This window comes from Hippoglossus stenolepis, chromosome 6 (assembly GCF_022539355.2).
Source record: "Hippoglossus stenolepis isolate QCI-W04-F060 chromosome 6, HSTE1.2, whole genome shotgun sequence".
Taxonomy (NCBI): Eukaryota; Metazoa; Chordata; class Actinopteri; order Pleuronectiformes; family Pleuronectidae; genus Hippoglossus; species Hippoglossus stenolepis.
The window spans coordinates 16,947,142-16,971,660 of record NC_061488.1 but is presented as its reverse complement, the minus strand read 5'-3'; the positions used below and the strand labels follow the sequence as shown (position 1 = coordinate 16,971,660).

The window sequence follows — 24,519 nt, the reverse complement described above, 5'->3', positions numbered from 1 at the left end:
GTAAGACTGATGAGAGAATCTCATACCCCTGCGAATTAGTTTCATAATTGATCGAATAAATTAAAGTGACACATTCAAATTAGATTGAAAAAAAAATTAAAAATAAAAGTTTAAACAGAGTGAATAAAATGCTCATGTGTACATAATCTGCACAAATGCTTCAACATACAAAAACTTGTCACCCCCACCTATAGGCTCACTTTCACATCAAAACAACAGTTCTTCACTTTATTGTTTTTGTATCTAAAACTTTTAAAAATAAGGCTTAACGTCTGATATTATTCATTAAAGAACATGGCTTAGAGTTGTGGATGTTAACATTATAGAAAAATAAAGTTTTACAAGTGCATGGGGAGGAGCTGCAATTTGAAGTGGTACTGTGGGGTGGTGCCATCATGTGGTGAAATTTGAATTACACCAGTTTTAAAAACTATTGAGAGAGGACATTACACGTTCCATGTTATGTATTTGTATTAATCAATATAAGTACTGTACATGTACATGATTATATTTAATAGTATAGAGACTTAACAGAGTTAACTTCATGTGAAAATTCTAATGACACAACGTCCAAAGATGCTGAAACAATAATTCACTAGCAACCAAATGTACATGGATAACTTCATGATAATGTAATAGATATGTGTCGTGTATCTTACTGACTCTACACAGGTAAAAATATTCAGAAATAAGAACTTCCCAATATTGCAAAGTAAACCAATACACATTAATGATTAAATGAATGAGGCCTATCACACGGCCTATTTAATCTAAATAAATAATAAATAATGTGACAATCAGAGCAGTTCGATGTTCCGTGTGGCTGATGGTTATTTGTAACTTGTACCAAAGGTAAAGCTTTCAAGCTACTGTTTGGGAACATGTTTCCGACATTTCTGAAATGGCAGTAGATGTGCCACAGATTTTTAATGGTGCATCTTGATTTTAAATCGATTTAATATTGTTCTTGTCAATATATTCCACAATAAACCTTTGATAAAATAGGCACAGATATCTGAAAAAAAGATGACTGAAAAGTAAACAAGACAACAATTTAACATATTTTTAAAAAGCCAGATTTATAAGTGCTGTATTATAGGTTTTCAGAAAGATTCTGTCATGTCAGCGTGTACATATTTACTACAGTCCGCTACTGGCTTATAGTTTTGGTATAGTTCTGAATGAGACCTTGGAAGTACTGCTGTGTGTTTTTCTTAGGTTGGAAAATGATGATGTAACATTTTGGCAGGAAGTACCACAACAGAAAGGAGTAGAGACTGGAGAGCACTGCCGCAGCGTTAAGAGTTTGGATGTAACTTCCCCGGTAAAGCATGTATTCAGTGGCAAAGATGATCCAGGTGAGGATCAGCAGCAGCAGACAGAAAGTTATCGCTTTGGCCTCGTTGTAATTTTTGGGGAGGTCTTTCCCCATGTAGGAGAAAATAAAGCAAAGACAGCACAGACATAGAAGTAAAAATATAGGAGCAGAGCAGGCTTTCAGACTGAAGTCACAACTAAGTATGATTTTATCTGGGTACCATAAGGTTTCATTGTAGGGCCTGGGGGGAGCGTAAGAATAGCCAATGGTTATTAAGAGTGCCTGAGTGACAAATGCCACAGTGATGACCAGCCACTGTCCATGATACTTCATCCACCAGCTGTGCAGCTTGGGAAACTTGGCAGCCATTTTGAAAACGCAAACAATTTGAAACGAGCGCACAACAAAACATGCCATACAAACAGTGTAGAACAAGAAGAACGGTAAGAACCTCAAGATACAATAAGAAACAGTTGGTTTGCCAAAGTAAAAGAAAACACTGAGACTACACAGACTGAGGCAGCCTAAGATTAGGAAGCACATGGGTCCCCCAGCAGATCTGACAACAGGGGTGTTGTAGTTCATGGCAAAGAGAACAGACATGGAGAGTGTGATGCCCACCAAGGCCGAGGCCCCGAACATGATCAGTATAGCCCCACTGTCTGTGAATGGGATGTACTCCACCAGCCGCAGGGTGCATGAGGTGCTTCCTTCTGCAGACCACTCTGTCTCCTTACAGTCTATGCACTTGTACGGATCCTCTGTTAAACAAGAGAGAGGGATGATTTATTAATAAAGTTTTGAAAAGTTAGTCTGACTGTGGAGGAAGTTGTCTAACTCTTTGCATCTTTCATAATGTGTGTTGAGCTAAGACAAGGTTTTGTTTAATTCAAAGTTGCTTAACATCTTCACCATATTAAATATCTAAGAGTTGAACAGGAAGCTTATACATGTGTTTATTTAAATGTTATAAAGCTTTATTTACCTGTGCTGTTGACATAAGTTCCATTGGGACACATTTGACAAGTGAAGCAGCACTTGTGGATTCCATCTGACTTTTTTGCATATCCCACAGGACACTCTGGGGAACACAGGGAAGTAGGCACCTGTACAGGATGCATATTTGACTAATAACAATATAATATAAGTGAATAAAATGTGAAGTGAAGCAAAACGAATGCAGTGAAGGGTCCAGACAAACATACACAGGAAAGTATAAATAAAATGTAACCATCCTAATAGGCACTTTCTAGACGTGCCTGTAGATTACACAGTGACACATTAACAGCTATTGTGAAATAAAGTTTGTACACATGTGAGCCCAATAATAAATACTGCACATATTAAACTAAGGATGTATGCACATGTACACATCAATGGTGGAAAGAGCAAGAAACAAAACAGATATTTTGTGAAACAACATAGAACCTGTCTTATTCTATTACACATGATCAGTTTTAAAAAATCGACTTACTTCTCCATCCTTGTACCACTCTATTTCAGTGCTGTTGATGAAAAAGTTGACCGATGGGTAGACACGATAAAAGCCGATCTCCTGCGCATTACCACTCTTGTTCCAGAAAACTATAGAATAGGATCCGAACTTGGGGTCACCGTTCTCATCGAACTGAATACTTCGATTTAACAGCGTAAAGTTTGACTTCTTCAGCTCAGCAAGAACCTGATGTGGACACAAAGATCAGATGAGCATCACTTAGATGTGTGAACACTAGACACTGAATCCTGCAGAGCAGTTACCAGTCTGACACTGTGGGCCTCCCCTCAGACAGTTGCCCATCTAATGCTATTTTACTTTATTCGACTTCTGGATGAATATGTGATCATGATAAGAGGAGAGAACTGTGGACAATGAGTTTTGATGGATATTAACATGTTCAATTTTACAGGTGACAATCGATATTACAGACAAACCCCCGACAGATATATCTTTAAAGATTGAGTAAATATTTTCATCAAATTAGATATCTTGCCATCATATGTAGAGTGTGTGGATCTATTACTTGGGTAAAAAGGCCCTCTAGTGTCGACTTGAGGTCTAAACGTTCTCCTGAATCATCTGGTGGATATTACTAAACTGTTGCATCACCAGAAAACTGTACAGTGGAATTTTAATGTGGGTGGCAAATAAACAAGCTGGACTAAATATGAATCTGTGTGATTTTGACTGACCTGTTGTAAACTATTTACATTGATCCAGCACATGACGAAGAGGGAAACTTCATTTTACCCACAACTTGATTTTGCAGTTTTTTACTATTACCATTTACTAAATTATATTACTTTCAAAACAAATGTATTTCTTATCAATGACCCAAAAATTTTTTTATGAGATTATTTGTATACTTACCTTGTGAGGGTACACTGCAGTGCTGTCATTACATGTGCCGGCTCCACATTGTAAAACATTGTGTAAAGCATGTGCAATGGCGTACACAGCAGAATAAACAGGAAAAGAGAAAGTTGGGTCTGCTGTGATGACGTCTTCTGCACTCAGGCTACTGCAGTTGCAAACCTGATTACAAAACGTCTGCTGTCCTTCATTTCCGCAGTGAGTGTGGCTTTTCAAAGACGAGATGAAATCACTGAAACCAGGCATTCCGATGACTGTCTGAGACACTCCGAGCACAGTTCCAATATTCCCGATTCCTTTCTTCTTGGGGAGCTCCTGGTTCAAGGCCCATCCATCATCTGCTATCCACACCTTGTTGGAGATATTCAGTTGTATCGCTGATTCAATGAGAGCTTCAACATGCACTTTTGGAGCAAAAACAATAATTATGTGTATACTCTGTTCCTCTATCTGTTTGAACATTTGGGAGTAATTAACTCCTTCATGGACAACTTTGGTGTACGCCAGGCAGATCTCAGAGTCCTCAATCACATTTAAGAACGTGTCAAGTCCATCGATGCCAAAATCAGTGTCACTGTTAAGGAAGGCCACCCAGCGCCAGTTGAAGTGTTGCAGAATCCTAACAATCACTGCTATGGTGTCTTTATTAGGATGGACTGTGCGTAGGAAAGAGGGGAATTTAGCTTTCTTTGAAAGGACAGAACTAGAAGATCCATAACTGACCTGCCAAAAGAGCAATAATGAAATAAATCAATTTCATTTACAATAAATCCTCAAATGTAATGTTCAATCCAACTTTAGATTTAAACTTACCACAGGAACGAGATCCCCCATGAACATTGGGGCCACAATCAGGGCCTGATTGGTTGTGAAAGGACCAACCACTGCGATCACGTCGGACACTTCGGACTCGTGTGTTTCACCCCAAGCTTCAATCAAGCCATTGACTGACATGAGGTGAAAAATCGCTGGGAAATTCTGTGTATCTGAGCAGTGGTCAAAAATCTCATAGCCAAGAGACACATTTGGCAGCAGCTCGGTGGAGTTATTGATTTCCTCCACGGCGAATCTCATCAACTGAAACCTTCGATAATTTGGCAGAAAGAAGGGTTGACTGTGGACAGAGAACAGACAGCAGCAGAGTCCAGCGTTCTTAGTCTGGCGTCAGAGATCCTTATTTGCAACAATTTTGCTGCAGTGCCTGAGCGAGAGGGGCGCTACAGGCTAGCTAGAGTCATTGATCTCATGTTGCAAAAGCTCTTGAAAATATAACAAACTGGAATGGCACTCTACGGAGCGCATACCTCGGGCCAAGGCCTCACAGTCCCCTTACATTCAATCAAGTCACACCAAATCTCACACACGCATAGAGATCAGCTCCCTAAATGTGCCTGGTTTTATTAATCAAGATCGATGAATTAACCCCGGGGAATTTGGTGTAAATGTCGAAATACAATCTAGCTCGCAATGTTAAAGAAAATATAGGATCCGCCCTTTTGCTCGGATCCGCCCCAAAATTTAGTAAGTTCTTTCTTGACCCGTGTCGCATCCTTCCACTAAATTTGGTGTAAATCCGTTCAGGGGGTTTTGTGTTATTCTGCTGACAAACGAACAAACCAACCAGCAAACAAACCAGCAAACAGGGCTGAATATATAAGGTCCCTGGCGAAGTTAAATTTCTTTGACCCTGAACGTTCTCCATTAGTGTCAGTGTCGTAACATATTCATTCAAATTCATTGTAAAACTCACCTGGAGCAGTCGATGGCCTCTGGTCTGACTCGGTAATCAATGGTGCTGACGTGATGAATATCAAAAAGTCCACCTATCAGGTAGTCTCCTTCCAGCTGAAACTCCGAGGCTGGGACCGGGCATTGAGTCGAGGAGGCGCGTAGAAGAGAGCCCAGCAGACACAGAGAAGCAAGAACATATTTCATGGCTGTAGGTATCATTAATCAATCTGAGTTATGAGAGACTGGAGCCGTTTAAGCCCCACTGATAATTTCCATGTGGGAAGGAAATTCATACCTATACATGGTTGGAGGAAAACTCACAAATCAGTATGCAAAAGCGTCTAAAGTGCTGCTGCACAGACTTCCTGTAATGTATACACGCAGGGTTTCACAACCAAGTGAGTGAAATGATTCTACCAGGAATAGATATGGTAATTATTTAAGGCAAGCTCCTTCCTATATCAGTATGATATTATTATTATTAGATATTAGTATGACAAAAAGAATGGCAAACCTCAAAAAATCGGCCTGTTTTGCTATAACATTAGTCTATATCATCCCCAAGGTTTGAAGTACCGATGCAAAAAGAGCACAAAAAAGGTCATCAAGGAGTAAAAGTACATTGATTTAATTTTCACCTGCAGATGTCATGGTGGAAATATCAAGACTAACACTGTGCGTACACAGGAGAGTTAGCGTGAGAAGCACATTAGCGGTGCAGCAGCAACCTTTTCAGTCTGAAGCACATTGCACAAAAGTGTCCAGATCGATTTTTGTTCTTTTATTCGTAGAAGAAATGAAAGAGAGAAATGTCACGCGGCATCTATTGCACTTCTGTCCGTCCTGGGAGAGGGATCCCTCACATGTGGCTCTCTCTGAGGTTTCTACGTTCTTTTTACCCTGTTAAAGGTTTTTTTTTTGTAGTTTTTCCTTAACTGTTGTTGAGGGTTAAGGGCAGAGGATGTCACACCTTGTTAAAGTCCTATGAGACAAATTGTGATTTGTGAATATGGGCTATACGAATAAAATTTGATTGATTGGCTGATAATGTGTTGTGTGGTGCGTAATGTGTTGTGTTGTGCGTAATGTGTTGCTTTGTGCGTAATGTGTTGTGTTGTGCGTAATGTGTTGTGTGTAATGCGTTGTGTTGTCTGTAATGTGTTGTGTTGTGTGTAATGTGTAGTGTTGTGTTGTCAAATTGATGATGTTTTCTTACTTTGCTTGTGTTTTGTCTACTTGCATGTGTTTTCTTAAGCTGCAGTGCGTTGAGCTCTCAGAGCCACCGTACTTTACCCCCCCAGGGTGGCAACATTGACAGATTGCATAAATACATTTTAAAGTTTATGTAGACACAACATTTGCACAGGGGACAGACTATCGCACACAGATTGATATTAGTACAGTTCCATTTCCAAACCTGCCTGTTTGGAATGTGCTGTTTGCGTGGTTTGTATAATGCTCCAGAGTAACATCAGAATTATTTAATATTAATCCTAAAACAGAATATAGTCATAGGCAAATATAAACAAAGTAATTGAAATTAACCCAGTATCTTTTGTTTATTCTCAGAGGCCACCTCCTCTTACAATTTGTCTCTGCACCACAGATTTGAAAGAAGTGAAAGAGGGTCAGGGCTCTCACCAAAATTTGAATTCCTCCTGGATGAGGGCGATGTCCTGGAAGTTAAGGTTAATGACTCATCTAGAAAGATGAGTCAGCAATATGGCTGAACCATTGTTCAGCTCTAAGGCTACATTTATAAATAAATCAATCTCAATGTAAAACTTACATCATTGAATACATGTATGTAAAGAAATACTACATACGCATGGTGTGAGATGTTATTTACACAATAAGTATCCTAGAATAAACACCACACTAAGACCAAATAAATCTGATAAAAGGATTATAGTTTATTTTCTATCAAATTATCCAATCACAGATATCACATCAGTCAGGTTCAAATCTGTAATAATACAAATAATATGGGTACAGGTGGGTACATAACAATTGCTGCTTTGCTGGTTGCACATTGATTCAAGGGGTTTATTACAAAGTGAGGATGATACAGTGATGATGTAATTCTTTGGATGTGATGATTAACTTATACAGATAAAGCTATTTCCTTATCTCAAATTACACATTTCTGACACTTTTACAAGATGAAATCATAAGGAAAAAAGGAAGAAAACAATTACAAATACCAATAGAATCATTGAGCCTGAAGAATTATACAGAAGGGAACCGCCTGACTCCGAGTCCGACTCCGATGGGGAAAGTGAAAAAGTAAAGACGAGCTGTAGAACAACAGGCATGAGAGTGGCATCAATCATTTTATCTGACTCTGACAGAGAAAAGTAACATTTCCCACAATGCCAAATTATTTATTTATTGAGATGTGTACAGTGGAGTGGTGTCACAAAAACAGACATATCTTTACTATTAAAGGAAATTAGCACTTGCCATTACTGATTAAAGGTATCAGCCATTTATGATACATAAAGAGAATCTTTCTCAAAATCCTGTTCAGGACGAAGTCATCACAGTAGATTACCTACCTCCTGTCACAATATTTATTTTTACTGCACCTTACTTGAAAAATAGGTGAAAAATATACCTTTCCTGTAACTCCTGTAAAAAAAAAAAAAAATTAAATAACATAATTTATATGAAGCCTAAAGATTTCTGTCTGCAGTGACATATTTTCTACAGTCAGCTACTGGCTAATAGTTTTGGTATAGTTCTGAATGAGACTTTGGAAGTACTGTTGTGTGTTTTTCTTGGGTTGGAAAATGATGATGTAACATTTTGGCAGGAAGTACCACAACAGAAAGGAGTAGAGACTGGAGAGCACTGCCGCAGCGTTAAAAGTTTGGATGTAACGTCCCCGGTAAAGCATGTATTTAGTGGCAAAGATGATCCAGGTGAGGATCAGCAGCAGCAGACAGAACGTTATCGCTTTGGCCTCGTTGTAATTTTTGGGGAGGTCTTTCCCCATGTAGGAGAAAATAAAGCAAAGAGAGCACAGACATAGAAGTAAAGATATAGGAGCAGAGCAGGCTTTCAGACTGAAGTCACAACTAAGTATGATTTTATCTGGGTACCATAAGGTTTCATTGTAGGGCCTGGGGGGAGCGTAAGAATAGCCAATGGTTATTAAGAGTGCCTGAGCGACAAATGCCACAGTGATGACCAGCCACTGGCCATGATACTTCATCCACCAGCTGTGCAGCTTGGGAAACTTGGCAGCCATTTTGAAAACGCAAACAATTTGAAACGAGCGCACAACAAAACATGCCATACAAACAGTGTAGAACAAGAAGAACGGTAACAACCTCAAGATACAATAAGAAACAGTTGGTTTGCCAAAGTAAAAGAAAACACTGAGACTACACAGACTGAGGCAGCCTAAGATTAGGAAGCACATGGGTCCCCCAGCAGATCTGACAACAGGGGTGTTGTAGTTCACGGCAAAGAGAACAGACATGGAGAGTGTGATGCCCACCAGGGCCGAGGCCCCGAACATGATCAGTATAGCCCCACTGTCTGTGAATGGGATGTACTCCACCAGCCGCAGGGTGCATGAGGTGCTTCCTTCTGCAGACCACTCTGTCTCCTTACAGTCTATGCACTTGTACGGATCCTCTGTTAAACAAGAGAGAGGGACAATTTGTTAATAAAGTTTTGAAAAGATAATCAGACAATGGAGGTGGCAGTTTTACTCTCTTCAGCTTTCATAACCTACCACTGCAGCACCTGTTCTAAACCCGTCTGTTCTCTTGTCCTGTGTTAATCCTTCGGAGCTACTTCAGAATTATTCCTTGTCATTAGTGAGTCCTCCTCAAACAGTTCTATAATATACAGTCACTTTTATTGTTTGTGTGTTGGATGTTGTGTTCAGAGCTTTTTATAAACAGACTATAGTGCAGAGTGATCAAATTGATCTGGCGGCGATATTGTCCGCCCCCACTGACTGCTTCAAAGCGCTGGTCGCCTGTTTTCTTTAAATGTTATTAATATTGAACATGTCACATGTATTAATCCCACCAAAATTGCCACTGCACTTTCCTGGGCCACAAAAAATACACATGCTAAGTATGAAGCTGCTTAGAGGAACGGCTCAGGAGATATGCGTTCCACATACAGACAGATGTTTATGGAATTAGCAGGTAGATGTTCTGTCATGACGATATTTGGTTAATTTAAATTCGCTTTAATTTTTAATATATGAATATGTTCGAAAAGTTTAAGAAGAGTACATTGCATTGAATGGAATGGGTTCAAAGTGCAGCTGAAGACAACAGTATATTCTTAAAACCAAAACCAATTCATTTCACGCAAAAAGCTCTGGATTCATTGGCCATGTTCAGGGGTCAGAGTGAAAATGGAAGCTTGTAGGTGTCTGAATGTTTAACAGCTTTCCAAATGACAGGACTCCTCTCTTATCAAAACAAAATGGCAGTAGTGTTTTTTTTTTTTTAATGTTCCTAATTTTCCTCCATAATAATTTACCTGTGCTGTTGACATAAGTTCCATTCCGACAGAGTTGACATGTGAAGCAGCATTTGTGGATTCCATCTGGCTTTTTTGCATATCCCACTTCACATGGTGGGCAACACTGTGAAGTAGGCACCTGGATTGTTCAGCAGCAAAGTAATTTAAGATATGAAAATACCGTTAAGGATGAAATTTGCACTTACAACATTCTTCCTATGCAGCTTTTAAATATCTTGACATGTTTTGTAAAATGGGAACATCCTTTTTAGACACTGAGTAATATTTATATTCCGTCGTATGCCACCGTGTCGTACCACCATCTGTTTGTGATAACAGTTTGTCTGCTGTTTCCACTGCCGTTAAATGTGTGTTTTTTACGCACAATTTTCTCAAACAACATACCATACTGTACACAAAGTCTTGATATTTTGTATTATACTACACATGATTAGGGAAAAAACATGACTTACTTCTTCACCTGAGTACCACTCTACTTTGGTACCGTTAATAAAATAATGGACCGATGGGGGAAAATCATAAAAGCCGATCTTCTGGGCGTCACCACTCTGGTTCCAGAAAACTATAGAATAGGATCCAAACCTGGGGTTGCCATTTTGATCAAACCGAATAGTTTGATTCATAAGAGTAAAGTTTGACTTCTTCAGCTCTGCTAGAACCTGATGTGGACACACAAAGTTCAGAGGAGCGTTACTACTTCTGGTGGTTGTAAAGTTTGAATGTTGTGTTGTATATGATGTGTATGTGATAAAACACACGTGAGACAAGTATTTTGGATCATGGTCAACTTATCTACAGGTGCTATCATCATAAAATATCAAATATAAACCCTCTAATCATTTGTATACTCACCATGTAAGGGGACAGTGTAATATTGTCATTACATTGACCAGCTTCACATTGTAAGGCATTGTGTAAGGCGTTGGCAAGAGCATGCACAGCAGAATACACAGCAAAAGAGAAGGATGGGTCCATAGAAATGAGTTCCTCTGCACTCAGGCTGTCACAGTTGCAAACCTGATTACAAAACGTCGGTTGTTTTGCATTACCACATTGAATCCTGCTTTTGGAAGAATGGATAAAATCACTGAAACCAGGTATCGTCACTACTGACTGAGACACGCCGAGCACAGTTCCAATATTCTGGATTCCTCTCTCCTTGGGAAGCATCTTGTTTAAGGACCAGGTGTCCCCTGCTATCCACACCTTGTTGGTGACATTCAATCGTATTGCTGACCTAATGAGATCTTCAGAGGTCAACTCAGGAGCAAAGACAATAATGATTTGTATCCTCTGTACGTCTATCTGTTTGAACATTTGGGAGTGATTAGTGTCGTCAGTGAGCTTTTTGGTGAACGGCAAGCAGATCTCAGTGTCTTTAATCCTCTTCAAGAACGACGTGAGGCCGTCCTCACCAAAGTCGTCACCACTGTTGAGGAAAGCAACCCACTTCCATTTGAAGTGCAGTAGGATGTTGACAATCACTTCTATGATTTCTTCATTGGAATGCACTGTTCGCAGGAAAGAGGGATATTTCGCTTTCTCTGAGAAGGCAGAGCTGGCAGCTCCATAGCTGACCTATTAGGAGAGTAATAGAGAAATTGGCAATATTTTCATAGGCAATAAATAACAAATAAATCCACAATGTCATGACTAAGTCAAAACTTGTATTAATTGACATTGTATGAGGGAAAAACATTTTAAAAGAGGACAGATTTACCATAGGGATGAGATCCATCATGAACAGTGGGGCGACAGTCGGTGTCTCAGTGCTTGAGAAGGGGCCGACCACTCCTACCATTTTAGACATTTTGAACATATTCTTATGTTTTTCACCCCAGACTTCAATTGAGCCATTGAATGAGATGAGTTTGAAAATTCCTGGGAAATTCTGAAATTCTGAGCAGTGGTCAAAAATCTCATAACCAAGAGACACATTAGGCAGCAGGTTGGTGGAGTTATTGATTTGCTCCACAGCGAATCTCATCATCTGAAACCTCCGATAACTGGACACAATGAAGGGTTGACTGTGGACAGAGGAAGGACAACAGGACAGCAGGACCGACTTTAAATCAACATTAGGTCTTCAGACGTCAACACTGATACGTTTACACAAAGAGAAATGAGGTATTTCATGGTACAAGGATTGAGATCAGATGTTACACAGTCACCTTGATCATGTACAATTAACTGGAGTGAGTGAGAAGGGAAATGTCTTATGGAGCTTTAGTAACTGGCTTTACATTCAAGTATAATCCGTTACACTAAGACCTGATCTTATAGTTTCAACTTCATAAAATATCCATGCAAATGTATAATAAAACTCACCTGGAGCAGTCGATGGCCTCTGGTCTGACTTGATGTACAGAGTCACTGACATGATGAATATCAAAAAGTCCACCTATCAGATAGTCTCCTTCCAGCTGAAACTCTGAGGCTGGGACAGTGCACTGAGTTGAGGAGGCGCGTAGAAGAGAGCCCAGCAGACACAGACAAAAGAGAAAACGTTTCATGGTTGTAGGTATCATTTATCAATCTGCTGTGATCTCTTAAGGGATTTAGCCTCTGCTTTTAATAAGCAATGTGTGGTTTGTAACGGCAAACCCCCCAGTCTTGATTTCCATGCAGCTCACAGATTAGTATGCAAACAGTATCTGAGCCGCACTAACCCCTGTGATGGCTACACACTGAGCTGAGCGATAATTATGAGCAAGCAAGTTGCCTCTATGCTGAGTGACAAATGGTGTATACATATGTATACACACACACACACACACACACACACACACACACACACACACACACACACACACACACACACACACACACACACACACGTTGTCATGGTAATAAAACACACAGGTTTAAGCACAAAATGATTTTGTTAGGTTTAGGAAGAGTCAATGCCTTGATACTTTCAAGGGGGGGGTCAATCTGCGGACCTTGCAGTTTTTTGGTACATCTGATTAAATAATTTCTCTTTAGTGCATAGTGGCTAAAAACCTTTACACCTTTAACTGTAACATTTTCTATTACATTAGGATCGCAGTATGTCAGTCAAAGTTGACCTTTTACGTTAGGGCCTTGTCTTACACCCGTTGCACCAATTGTGTTTTTGATAGTTTCAGACCGATGCAGTTGTCAATTTCTCATCCAGCGGCCCCTTCATTTAAATAGCAAATGCACTTGTACCTATCTGAGCACCCATGGGTGTGTTGGTCTAAAAATGAGGAGTGGTCAGTGCATTGTTGGCACATTGCCATTTTGAAGCATGCGTGTCTTTTTACTTTGTACACAAGTGAACTTGTTTCTTCAGCAAATAAGCGTTGTCTCTTACCGTCTGATAAATTCCCCATTTTAACATTTTAATTGCAATCCACCAAGGTACAAGGTGGGTTTTAAAGGGAATAGGACTTTGGCTTATTGCATGTTCTGCTAAAAACCCACATCACATGGACACAACCTACATACACTTGCACCATATGCTTCAAATCCTGTGCTCGTAATTAATAATGGCTTAAACTACTCACAACTGTTAAATCAGTCATTATAATGTAATATGCTTTTGTAAGATAAGTTTCATATTTAATTCAAGTGTTGCCATAGGGATGGTGTATGGATGACAGGGAGGAAGTAAAGACGAGGCTGTGAGGTTGTGTGTGGTCTCAAGCAAATACAAGCAAATTAATTAATTCAACCGGATATCTTTGGTTAACTCTAAAATGCTACATCCTCTTACAAATGAGATCTGCATGAGTTAACCTTGGACCACACAGGTCATTTGGCAGCAGATCATTTGCATTCTGTCTGAGGATTATTATGAAAGATGACTATAGATCATGAGCAAACTCCTAATGACACAGCTGAACTCCACATTCTGTTTGGAAAGGGATTGACCCTTGTCTGTAGGAGGTATTAAATGGTGATGTAAAAGATAATTAAAGTATAAATGAAATGTTTTGTGGGAGCCACATGAGGTGGGTGAACTACTAATGAGCAATTATTGCTGTCAAATGTTTGCACTTCCAAAAGATCATCTATACTAACAATGTGCATGGTCGTTGTTTGTAACATTTTGTTTTCGTGTATGTTAACAGGACATTTGAGTTTCCAAAGGCACTGGTTTTCTCTTTGTTTCCATCTCAGTCTTAAATCACACACTCCCAATGCTACATTTAGTAAAATAATTTCAACTTCATGCAACCGAGTTATCAAAGGCAAATAAAGATGATCTTGAATCTATCTTGCTAAATACACTGTAAAAAGGATCAAGGTTAACTCAACTTAAAGATAAGCTTTGTTTCAACTCACAAAGTTACATTGTACAAGTTGTTTAATTAATGATCATTTATTGTTTGAAATGTTTTTTTAATGAAGTTAAAACAAGTAACTATGTTACATTATCCATTCATGAAAACCTACTTTGATGGTGGATGGCGAATCAGGGATCATGATCATGGTGGCAGCTGAACGTGGATCATGATGGAGGATTGTGGATCATGATGGAGGATTGTGGATCCTGATCGTGGATCCTGATGGAGGATTGTGGATAGTGGTGGAGGATTGTGGATCCTGATGGTGGATAGTCTGGTGATGGATTGTGATCGTGGTGGTGGATCGTGGTGGTGGATTGTGGATCATGATGGTGGATCCTGATGGTGGATAGTCTGGTGATGGATTGTGATCGTGGTGGTGGATCGTGGTGCCGGCTGTTCATGAACTATGATTACAACTAGACTGCTTGATTTACAATATGACTACTCACATATTCTACCATTACTGGAAATAACTCCTCCATTTCAATTGTCATTGCTGCTCCCTTCAACTCCATCAGACATTTTCACATGTATGAATACTTGCACACCTTTCCATTATGTTACAAACATTTCTTCTAATTAGAGTCATAATATTAGTAATTTTGTTGATGTGTTGAACTACACACAGCATCTATTGCACATCTGTCTGTCCTGGGAGAGGGATCCCTCACATGTGGCTCTCTCTGAGGTTTCTAAGTTTTTCTTTGCCTGTTAATAGGGTTTTCCTTACTCTTGTTGAGGGTTAAGGACAGAGGATGTCGCACCTTGATAAACCCTATGACAAAAATTGTGATTTGTGAATAAGGGCTATACAAATAAAATTTGATTGATTGATGATTGACTTTCTCTTGTCAATTCATACCCTTTCAACTCACATTTTCAAGTTAAGATAACTAACTATATTCATACAATTCCCTTTTCAAGTATTGCTAACTCGTGTTTTTAAGGCGACGATTGAACTTAACTTTTCTAATTAAGTAGACTAAGGTTTTTGGTTTTTATTCCTTATCTTCACTAGTAAGGGCAAGTTTACCCATTTCCTTAAACATCACACTGAATCACCTTAAACATCTCACATAAACCTGTAAATAGCACATCAAGTACTGATGCTGTAACTTTAAAGTAATCAGTGGTGACAGCTTTGTGTGGAACTTATTTAGTGCTTGGTTTGGTGCACAGCATGTGAAATTGAAGCAGATGTGGTCAATGAACTTAATACATTAACAGGATTGCAAAACTAAAACCAGTCACTATTTGTAAAGAGTTAAAGATTAAGAGAAAAAAAAATCTGCACCTACAAACCCAAACCACATCTGGCTCTGACATCTCTGATAGTCTCATAATGTTGTCGTTACAGCTGTATAACTGTTCAGTGATGACATCGTTCATTACCACACTGATACTGTTGGAAAGAAATGAGGATGTCTAAAATGTGACAGTATAGGCTTGTACGTAGACATTTTAAAATGAGGTGGACCAATAGAGTTAGAGATTGGACTTTATTGTCTTTCTTGGAGATGAAAGAAAATATATTACAAGCAATAGACACAAATGCAAAACCATTTGAATGCATAAAAAAAAGTTACCAAGTAAATTCAAGATATGTCTGTAGTCTCGTCTGTGAACAGCATCACAGTGAGTTGGTGTTTTCATGTTGTGAGAATAATGTAATATCAACCACAAAAAAGTTAAGCTGAAAAGAAAAAACATATTCCATTTATTTATTTTTTTACATACATTTTTTTATTACTGTTGTAAATGTAGACCTGTATAATAAACCTCAATTGAGTCAGCTACATGTCATAGAACCTAATGATATTTCAAAGTGTGTGTTTAGAATTCCTTATAGGTGAGAACACAGAGGAAACAAGAGGTGTGGCCTGACTAGGTTTTTCATTTTGTCCAAGATACTGTTGCTAGTCTGACATCTAGTGGCAGTGAAAATCGCACATATAACCTTTGAACAAATGTGAAACTGCAGAAAACACACAGATGGTTGAATATGTCAGAGTCTGATACTGTGCTGGAAGATTGAATGATTATTGCAAGTATCAGTTGTATGAGTTATGTGTACTATTGTAGTACATCAAATTTTTATAATACTTCAGATGTAGCCCTTATATGCCAGGTATCTAACTGTAAAATTCATTTCCACACTCAAAATTGTATTATTATAGGTTTTATCAAAGTGGTAGAACTCAACAAAAGATGTAACAACTGCTTAAACTACATATATATGGACAAGAGGATGGTGCTAGATAAAAAAAACAGCATACATTTCTCATTAATAGTAACGTATTAATTTCCTTTAAAATATTTAGAAGACCTGAAGCACATCTGATCCATCAGATATTACAGTGAGCTGCTACTGGCTCATAGTTTTGGTATAGTTCTGAATGAGACCTTGGAAGTACTGCTGTGTGTTTTTCTTGGGTTGGAAAATGATGATGTAACATTTTGGCAGGAAGTACCACAACAGAAAGGAGTAGAGACTGGAGAGCACTGCCGCAGCGTTAAAAGTTTGGATGTAACGTCCCCGGTAAAGCATGTATTCAGTGGCAAAGATGATCCATGTGAGGATCAGCAGCAGCAGACAGAACGTTATCGCTTTGGCCTCGTTGTAATTTTTGGGGAGGTCTTTCCCCATGTAGGAGAAAATAAAGCAAAGAGAGCACAGACATAGAAGTAAAGATACAGGAGCAGAGCAGGCTTTCAGACTGAAGTCACAACTAAGTATGATTTTATCTGGGTACCATAAGGTTTCATTGTAGGGCCTGGGGGGAGCATAAGAATAGCCAATGGTTATTAAGAGTGCCTGAGCGACAAATGCCACAGTGATGACCAGCCACTGGCCATGATACTTCATCCACCAGCTGTGCATCTTGGGAAACTTGGCAGCCATTTTGAAAACGCAAACAATTTGAAACGAGCGCACAACAAAACATGCCATACAAACAGTGTAGAACAAGAAGAACGGTAACAACCTCAAGATACAATAAGAAACAGTTGGTTTGCCAAAGTAAAAGAAAACACTGAGACTACACAGACTGAGGCAGCCTAAGATTAGGAAGCACATGGGTCCCCCAGCAGATCTGACAACAGGGGTGTTGTAGTTCACGGCAAAGAGAACAGACATGGAGAGTGTGATGCCCACCAAGGCCGAGGCCCCGAACATGATCAGTATAGCCCCACTGTCTGTGAATGGGATGTACTCCACCAGCCGCAGGGTGCATGAGGTGCTTCCTTCTGCAGACCACTCTGTCTCCTTACAGTCTATGCACTTGTACGGATCCTCTGTTAAACAAGAGAGAGGGACAATTTGTTAATAAAGTTTTGAAAAGATAATCAGACAATGGAGGTGGCAGTTTTACTCTCTTCAGCTTTCATAATCTACCACTGCAGCGCCTGTTCTAAACCCGTCTGTTCTCTTGTCCTGTGTTAATCCTTCGGAGCTACTTCAGAATTATTCCTTGTCATTAGTGAGTCCTCCTCAAACAGTTCTATAATATACAGTCACTTTTATTGTTTGTGTGTTGGATGTTGTGTTCAGAGCTTTTTATAAACAGACTATAGTGCAGAGTGATCAAATTGATCTGGCGGCGATATTGACCGCCCCCACTGACTGCTACAAAGCGCTGGTCGCCTGTTTTCTTTAAATGTTATTAATATTGAACATGTCACATGTATTAATCCCACCAAAATTGTCACTGCACTTTCCTGGGCCACAAAAAATACACATGCTAAGTATGAAGCTGCTTAGAGGGACGGCTCAGGAGATATCGTTCCACATACAGACAGACGTTTATGGAATTAGCAGGTAGATGTTCTGTCATGACGATATTTGGTTAATTTAAATTCGCTTTAATTTTTAATATATGAATATGTTCGAAAAGTTTAAGAAGAGTACATTGCATTGAATGGAATGGGTTCAAAGTGCAGCTGAAGACAACAGTATATTCTTAAAACCAAAACCAATTCACTTCACCCAAAAAGCTCTGGATTCATTGGCCATGTTCAGGGGTCAGAGTGAAAATGGAAGCTTGTAGGTGTCTGAATGTTTAACAGCTTTCCAAATGACAGGACTCCTCTCTTATCAAAACAAAATGGCAGTAGTGGTTTTTTTTTTTTTTAAATGTTCCTAATTTTCCTCCAAAATAATTTACCTGTGCTGTTGACATAAGTTCCATTCTGACAGAGTTGACATGTGAAGCAGCATTTGTGGATTCCATCTGGCTTTTTTGCATATCCCACTTCACATGGTGGGCAACACTGTGAAGTAGGCACCTGGATTGTTCAGCAGCAAAGTAATTTAAGATAAGAAAATACCGTTATGGATGAAATTTGCACTTACAACATTCTTCCTATGCAGCTTTTAAATATCTTGACATGTTTTGTAAAATGGGAACATCCTTTTTAGACACTGAGTAATATTTATATTCCGTCGTATGCCACCGTGTCGTACCACCATCTGTTTGTGATAACAGTTTGTCTGCTGTTTCCACTGCCGTTAAATGTGTTTTTTTGCACAATTTTCTCAAACAACATACTGTACACAAGGTCTTGATATTTTGTATTATACTACACATGATTAGGGAAAAAACATGACTTACTTCTTCACCTGAGTACCACTCTACTTTGGTACCGTTAATAAAATGATGGGCCGATGGGTGAAAATCGTAAAAGCCGATCTTCTGGGCGTCACCACTCTGGTTCCAGAAAACTATAGAATAGGATCCAAACCTGGGGTTGCCATTTTGATCAAACCGAATAGTTTGATTCATAAGCGTAAAGTTTGACTTCTTCAGCTCTGCTAGAACCTGATGTGGACACACAAAGTTCAGAGGAGCGTTACTACTTCTGGTGGTTGTAAAGTTTGAATGTTGTGTTGTATATGATGTGTATGTGATAAAACACACGTGAGACAAGTATTTTGGATCATGGTCAACTTATCTACAGGTGCTATCATCATAAAATATCAAATATAAACCCTCTAATCATTTGTATACTCACCATGTAAGGGGACAGTGTAATATTGTCATTACATTGACCAGCTTCACATTGTAAGGCATTGTGTAAGGCGTTGGCAAGAGCATGCACAGCAGAATACACAGCAAAAGAGAAGGATGGGTCCATAGAAATGAGTTCCTCTGCACTCAGGCTGTCACAGTTGCAAACCTGATTACAAAACGTCGGTTGTTTTGCATTACCACATTGAATCCTGCTTTTAGAAGAATGGATAAAATCACTGAAACCAGGTATCGTCACTACTGACTGAGACACGCCGAGCACAGTTCCAATATTCTGGATTCCTCTCTCCTTGGGAAGCATCTTGTTTAAGGACCAGGTGTCCCCTGCTATCCACACCTTGTTGGTGACATTCAGTCGTATTGCTGACCTAATGAGATCTTCAGAGGTCAACTCAGGAGCAAAGACAATAATGATTTGTATCCTCTGTACGTCTATCTGTTTGAACATTTGGGAGTGATTAGTGTTGTCAGTGAGCTTTTGGTGAGCGGCAAGCAGATCTCAGTGTCTTTAATCCTCTTCAAGAACGACGTGAGGCCGTCCTCACCAAAGTCGTCACCACTGTTGGGGAAAGCAACCCACTTCCATTTGAAGTGCAGTAGGATGTTGACAATCACTTCTATGATTTCTTCATTGGAATGCACTGTTCGCAGGAAAGAGGGATATTTCGCTTTCTCTGAAAAGGCAGAGCTGGCAGCTCCATAGCTGACCTATTAGGAGAGTAATAGAGAAATTGGCAATATTTTCATTGGCAATAAATAACAAATAAATCCACAATGTCATGACGAAGTGAAAACTTGTATTAATTGACATTGTATGAGGGAAAAACATTTTAAAAGAGGACAGATTTACCATAGGGATGAGATCCATCATGAACAGTGGGGCGACAGTCAGTGTCTCAGTGCTTGAGAAGGGGCCGACCACTCCTACCATTTTTGACATTTTGAACATATTCTTATGTTTTTCACCCCAGACTTCAATTGAGCCATTGAATGAGATGAGTTTGAAAATTCCTGGGAAATTCTGAAATTCTGAGCAGTGGTCAAAAATCTCATAACCAAGAGACACATTAGGCAGCAGGTTGGTGGAGTTATTGATTTGCTCCACAGCGAATCTCATCATCTGAAACCTCCGATAACTGGACACAATGAAGGGTTGACTGTGGACAGAGGAAGGACAACAGGAGAGCAGGACCGACGTTAAATCAACACTAAGTCTTCAGACGTCAACACTGATACGTTTACACAAAGAGAAATGAGGTATTTCATGGTACAAGGATTGAGATCAGATGTTACACAGTCACCTTGATCATGTACAATTAACTGGAGTGAGTGAGAAGGGAAATGTCTTATGGAGCTTTAGTAACTGGCTTTACATTCAAGTATAATCCGTTACACTAAGACCTGATCTTATAGTTTCAACTTCATAAAATATCCATGCAAATGTATAATAAAACTCACCTGGAGCAGTCGATGGCCTCTGGTCTGACTTGATGTACAGAGTCACTGACATGATGAATATCAAAAAGTCCACCTATCAGATAGTCTCCTTCCAGCTGAAACTCTGAGGCTGGGACAGTGCACTGAGTTGAGGAGGCGCGTAGAAGAGAGCCCAGCAGACACAGACAAAAGAGAAAACGTTTCATGGTTGTAGGTATCATTTATCAATCTGCTGTGATCTCTTAAGGGATTTAGCCTCTGCTTTTAAAAAGCAATGTGTGGCTTGTAACGGCAAACCCCCCAGTCTTGATTTCCATGCAGCTCATGGATTAGTATGCAAACAGTATCTGAGCTGCACGAACCCCTGTGATGGCTACACACTGCGCTGAGCGATAACTATGAGCAAGCAAGTTGCCTCTATGCTGAGTATATGACAAATGGTGTATACATATGTATACACACACACACACACACACACACACACACACACACACACACACACACACACACACGTTGTCATGGTAATAAAACACAGGTTTAGGCACAAAATGATTTTGTTAGGTTTAGGAAAAGTTAATGCCTTGATACTTTCAATGAGGGGTCAATCTATGGACCTTGCAGTTTTGTGGTACGTCTGATTAAATAATTTCTCTTTAGTGCATTGTGGCTAAAAACCTTTACACCTTTAACTGTAACATTTTCTATTACATTAGGATCGCAGTATATCAGTCAAAGTCAACCTTTTACTTTAGGGCCTTGTCTTACACCCGAGGTGTAAGACCCCAAGGTACAAGGTGGGTTTTAAAGGGAATAGGACTTTGGCTTATTGCATGTTCTGCTAAAAACCCACATCACATGGACACAACCTACATACACTTGCACCATATGCTTCAAATCATGTGCTCGTAATTAATAATGGCTTAAACTACTCACAACTGTTAAATCAGTCATTATAATGTAATATGCTTTTGTAAGTTAAGATTCATATTGAATTCAAGTGTTGCCATAGGAATGGTGTATGGATGACAGGGAGGAAGTAAAGACGAGGCTGTGAGGTTGTGTGTGGTCTCAAGCAAATACAAACAAATGAATTAATTCAACCGGATATCTTTGGTTAATGCTAACATGCTACATCCTCTTACAAATGAGATCTGCATGAGTTAACCTTGGACCACAAGGGTCATTTGGCAGCAGATCATTTGCATTCTGTCTGAGGATTATTATGAAAGATGACTATAGATCATGAGTAAACTCCTAATGACACAGCTGAACTCCACATTCTGTTTGGAAAGGGATTGACCCTTGTTTGTAGGAGATATTAAATGGTGATGTAAAAGATAATTAAAGTATAAATTAAATGTTTTGTGGGGGCCACATGAGGTGGGTGAAGTACTAATGAGCAATTATTGCTGTCAAATGTTTGCACTTCCAAAAGATCATCTATACTAACAATGTGCATGGTCGTTGTTTGTAACATTTTGTTTTCTTGTATGTTAACAGGAAATTTGAGTTTCCGAAGGCACTGGTTTTCTCTTTGTTTCCATCTCAGTCTTAAATGACACACTCCCAATGCTACATTTAGTAAAATAATTTCAACTTCATGTAACCGAGTTATCAAAGGCAAATAAAGATGATCTTGAATCTATCTTGCTAAATACACTGTAAAAATGATCAAGGTTAACTCAACTTCAAGATAAGCTTTGTTTCAACTCACAAAGTTACGTTGTACAAGTTGTTTAATTAATGATAATTTATTGTTTGAAATGTTTTTTTAATGAAGTTAAAACAAGTAACTATGTTACATTATCCATTCATGAAAACCTACTTTGATGGTGGATGGCGAATCAAGGATCATGATCATGGTGGCAGCTGATCGTGGATCATGATGGAGGATTGTGGATCGTGGTGGTGGATCCTGATGGTGGATCGTGGATCATGATGGTGGATCCTGATGGTGGATAGTCTGGTGATGGATTGTGATCGTGGTGGTGGATCGTGGTGCCGGCTGTTCATGGGCTATGATTACAACAAGACTGCTTGATTTACAATATGACTACTCACATATTCTACCATTATTGGAAATAACTCCTCCATTTCAATTGTCATTGCTGCTCCCTTCAACTCCATCAGACATTTTCACATGTATAAATACTTGCACACCTTTCCATTATGTTACAAACATTTTTTCTAATTAGAGTCATAATATTAGTAATTTTGTTGATGTGTTGAGCTACACACAGCATCTATTGCACATCTGTCCATCCTGGGAGAGGGATCCCTCACATGTGGCTCTCTCTGAGGTTTCTAAGTTTTTCTTTGCCTGTTAATAGGGTTTTCCTTACTCTTGTTGAGGGTTAAGGACAGAGGATGTCGCACCTTGATAAACCCTATGACAAAAATTGTGATTTGTGAATATGGGCTATACAAATAAAATTTGATTGATTGATGATTGACTTTCTCTTGTCAATTCATACCCTTTCAACTCACATTTTCAAGTTAAGATAACTAACTATATTCATACACTTCCCTTTTCAAGTATTGCTAACTCTTGTTTTTAAGGCGACGATTGAACTTAACTTTTCAAATTAAGTAGACTAATGTTTTTGGTTTTTATTCCTTATCTTCACTAATAAGGGCAAGTTTACCCATTTCCTTAAACATCACACTGAATCACCTTAAACATCTCACATAAACCTGTAAATAGCACATCAAGTACTGATGCTGTAACTTTAAAGTAATCAGTGGTGACAGCTTTGTGTGGAACTTATTTAGTGCTTGGTTTGGTGCACAGCATGTGAAATTGAAGCAGATGTGGTCAATGAACTTAATACATTAAAAGGAGTGCAAAACTAAAACCAGTCACTATTTGTAAAGAGTTAAAGATTAAGAGAAAAACAAATCTGCACCTACAAACCCAAACCACATCTGGCTCTGACATCTCTGATAGTCTCACAATGTTGTCGTTACAGCTGTATAACTGTTCAGTGATGACATTGTTCATTACCACACTGATACGGTTGGAAAGAAATGAGGATATCTAAAATGTGACAGTATGGGCGTGTACGTAGAAATTATAAAATGAGGTGGACCAATAGAGTTAGAGATTGGACTTTATTCTCTTTCTTGGAGATGAAAGAAAATATATTACAAGCAATAGACACAATGCAAAACCATTTGAATGCATAAAAAAAAGTTACCAAGTAAATTCAAGTTTTTGTCTGTAGTCTCGTCTGAGAACAGCATCACAGTGAGTTGGTGTTTTCATGTTGTGAGAATAATGTAATATCAACCACAAAAAAGTTAAGCTGAAAAGAAAAAACATATTCCATTTTTTTTACATACATTTTTTTATTACTGTTGTAAATGTAGACCTGTATAATAAACCTCAATTGAGTCAGCTACATGTCATAGAACCTAATGATATTTCAAAGTGTGTGTTTAGAATTCCTTGTATAGGTGAGAACACAGAGGAAACAAGAGGTGTCTTGTGTCATTTGTATGAGTTATGTGTACTATTGTAGTACATCAAATTGTTATACTATTTCAGATGTAGCCCTTATATGTCAGGTATCTAAATGTAAAATTAATTTCCACACTCAAAATTGTATTATTATAGGTTTTATCAAAGTAGTAGAACTCAACAAAAGATGTAGCAACTGCTTAAACTACATATATATGGACAAGAGGATGGTGCTAGATTAAAAAAACAGCATACATTTCTCATTTATAGTAACATATTAATTTCCTTTAAAATATTTAGAAGACCTGAAGCACATCCGATCCATCAGATATTACAGTGAGCTT

At 38.9% G+C, this 24,519-nt stretch overlaps 3 protein-coding genes across 3 annotated transcripts; all 3 read right to left on the bottom strand.

Moving 5' to 3' along the window:
* Window positions 1–1,060: 1,060 nt before the first annotated feature.
* Window positions 1,061–5,624, bottom strand: LOC118111223 (taste receptor type 1 member 1-like). The gene is made up of 6 exons (XM_035159647.1): window positions 5,440–5,624; window positions 4,503–4,803; window positions 3,687–4,412; window positions 2,793–2,999; window positions 2,304–2,424; window positions 1,061–2,079 (listed from the first exon to the last, which is right to left on the bottom strand). Exons 1-6 carry the CDS (start codon window positions 5,622–5,624, stop codon window positions 1,151–1,153), a joined length of 2,469 nt encoding a protein of 822 aa, XP_035015538.1. The 3' UTR covers window positions 1,061–1,150.
* A 2,512-nt stretch (window positions 5,625–8,136) lies between these two features.
* On the bottom strand, window positions 8,137–12,448 carry LOC118110640 (taste receptor type 1 member 1-like). Its single transcript, XM_035158582.2, has 6 exons — window positions 12,264–12,448; window positions 11,656–11,962; window positions 10,788–11,513; window positions 10,388–10,594; window positions 9,933–10,053; window positions 8,137–9,065 (listed from the first exon to the last, which is right to left on the bottom strand). The coding sequence occupies exons 1-6, from the start codon at window positions 12,446–12,448 to the stop codon at window positions 8,137–8,139; spliced, it is 2,475 nt and encodes an 824-aa protein (XP_035014473.2).
* A 4,168-nt stretch (window positions 12,449–16,616) lies between these two features.
* Window positions 16,617–20,921, bottom strand: LOC124851948 (taste receptor type 1 member 1-like). The gene is given in 7 exon segments (XM_047340163.1): window positions 16,617–17,545; window positions 18,415–18,535; window positions 18,862–19,068; window positions 19,262–19,755; window positions 19,758–19,986; window positions 20,129–20,435; window positions 20,737–20,921. Coding segments are annotated over 7 exon segments (2,472 nt in total).
* Between the last annotated feature and the right edge of the window lie 3,598 nt (window positions 20,922–24,519).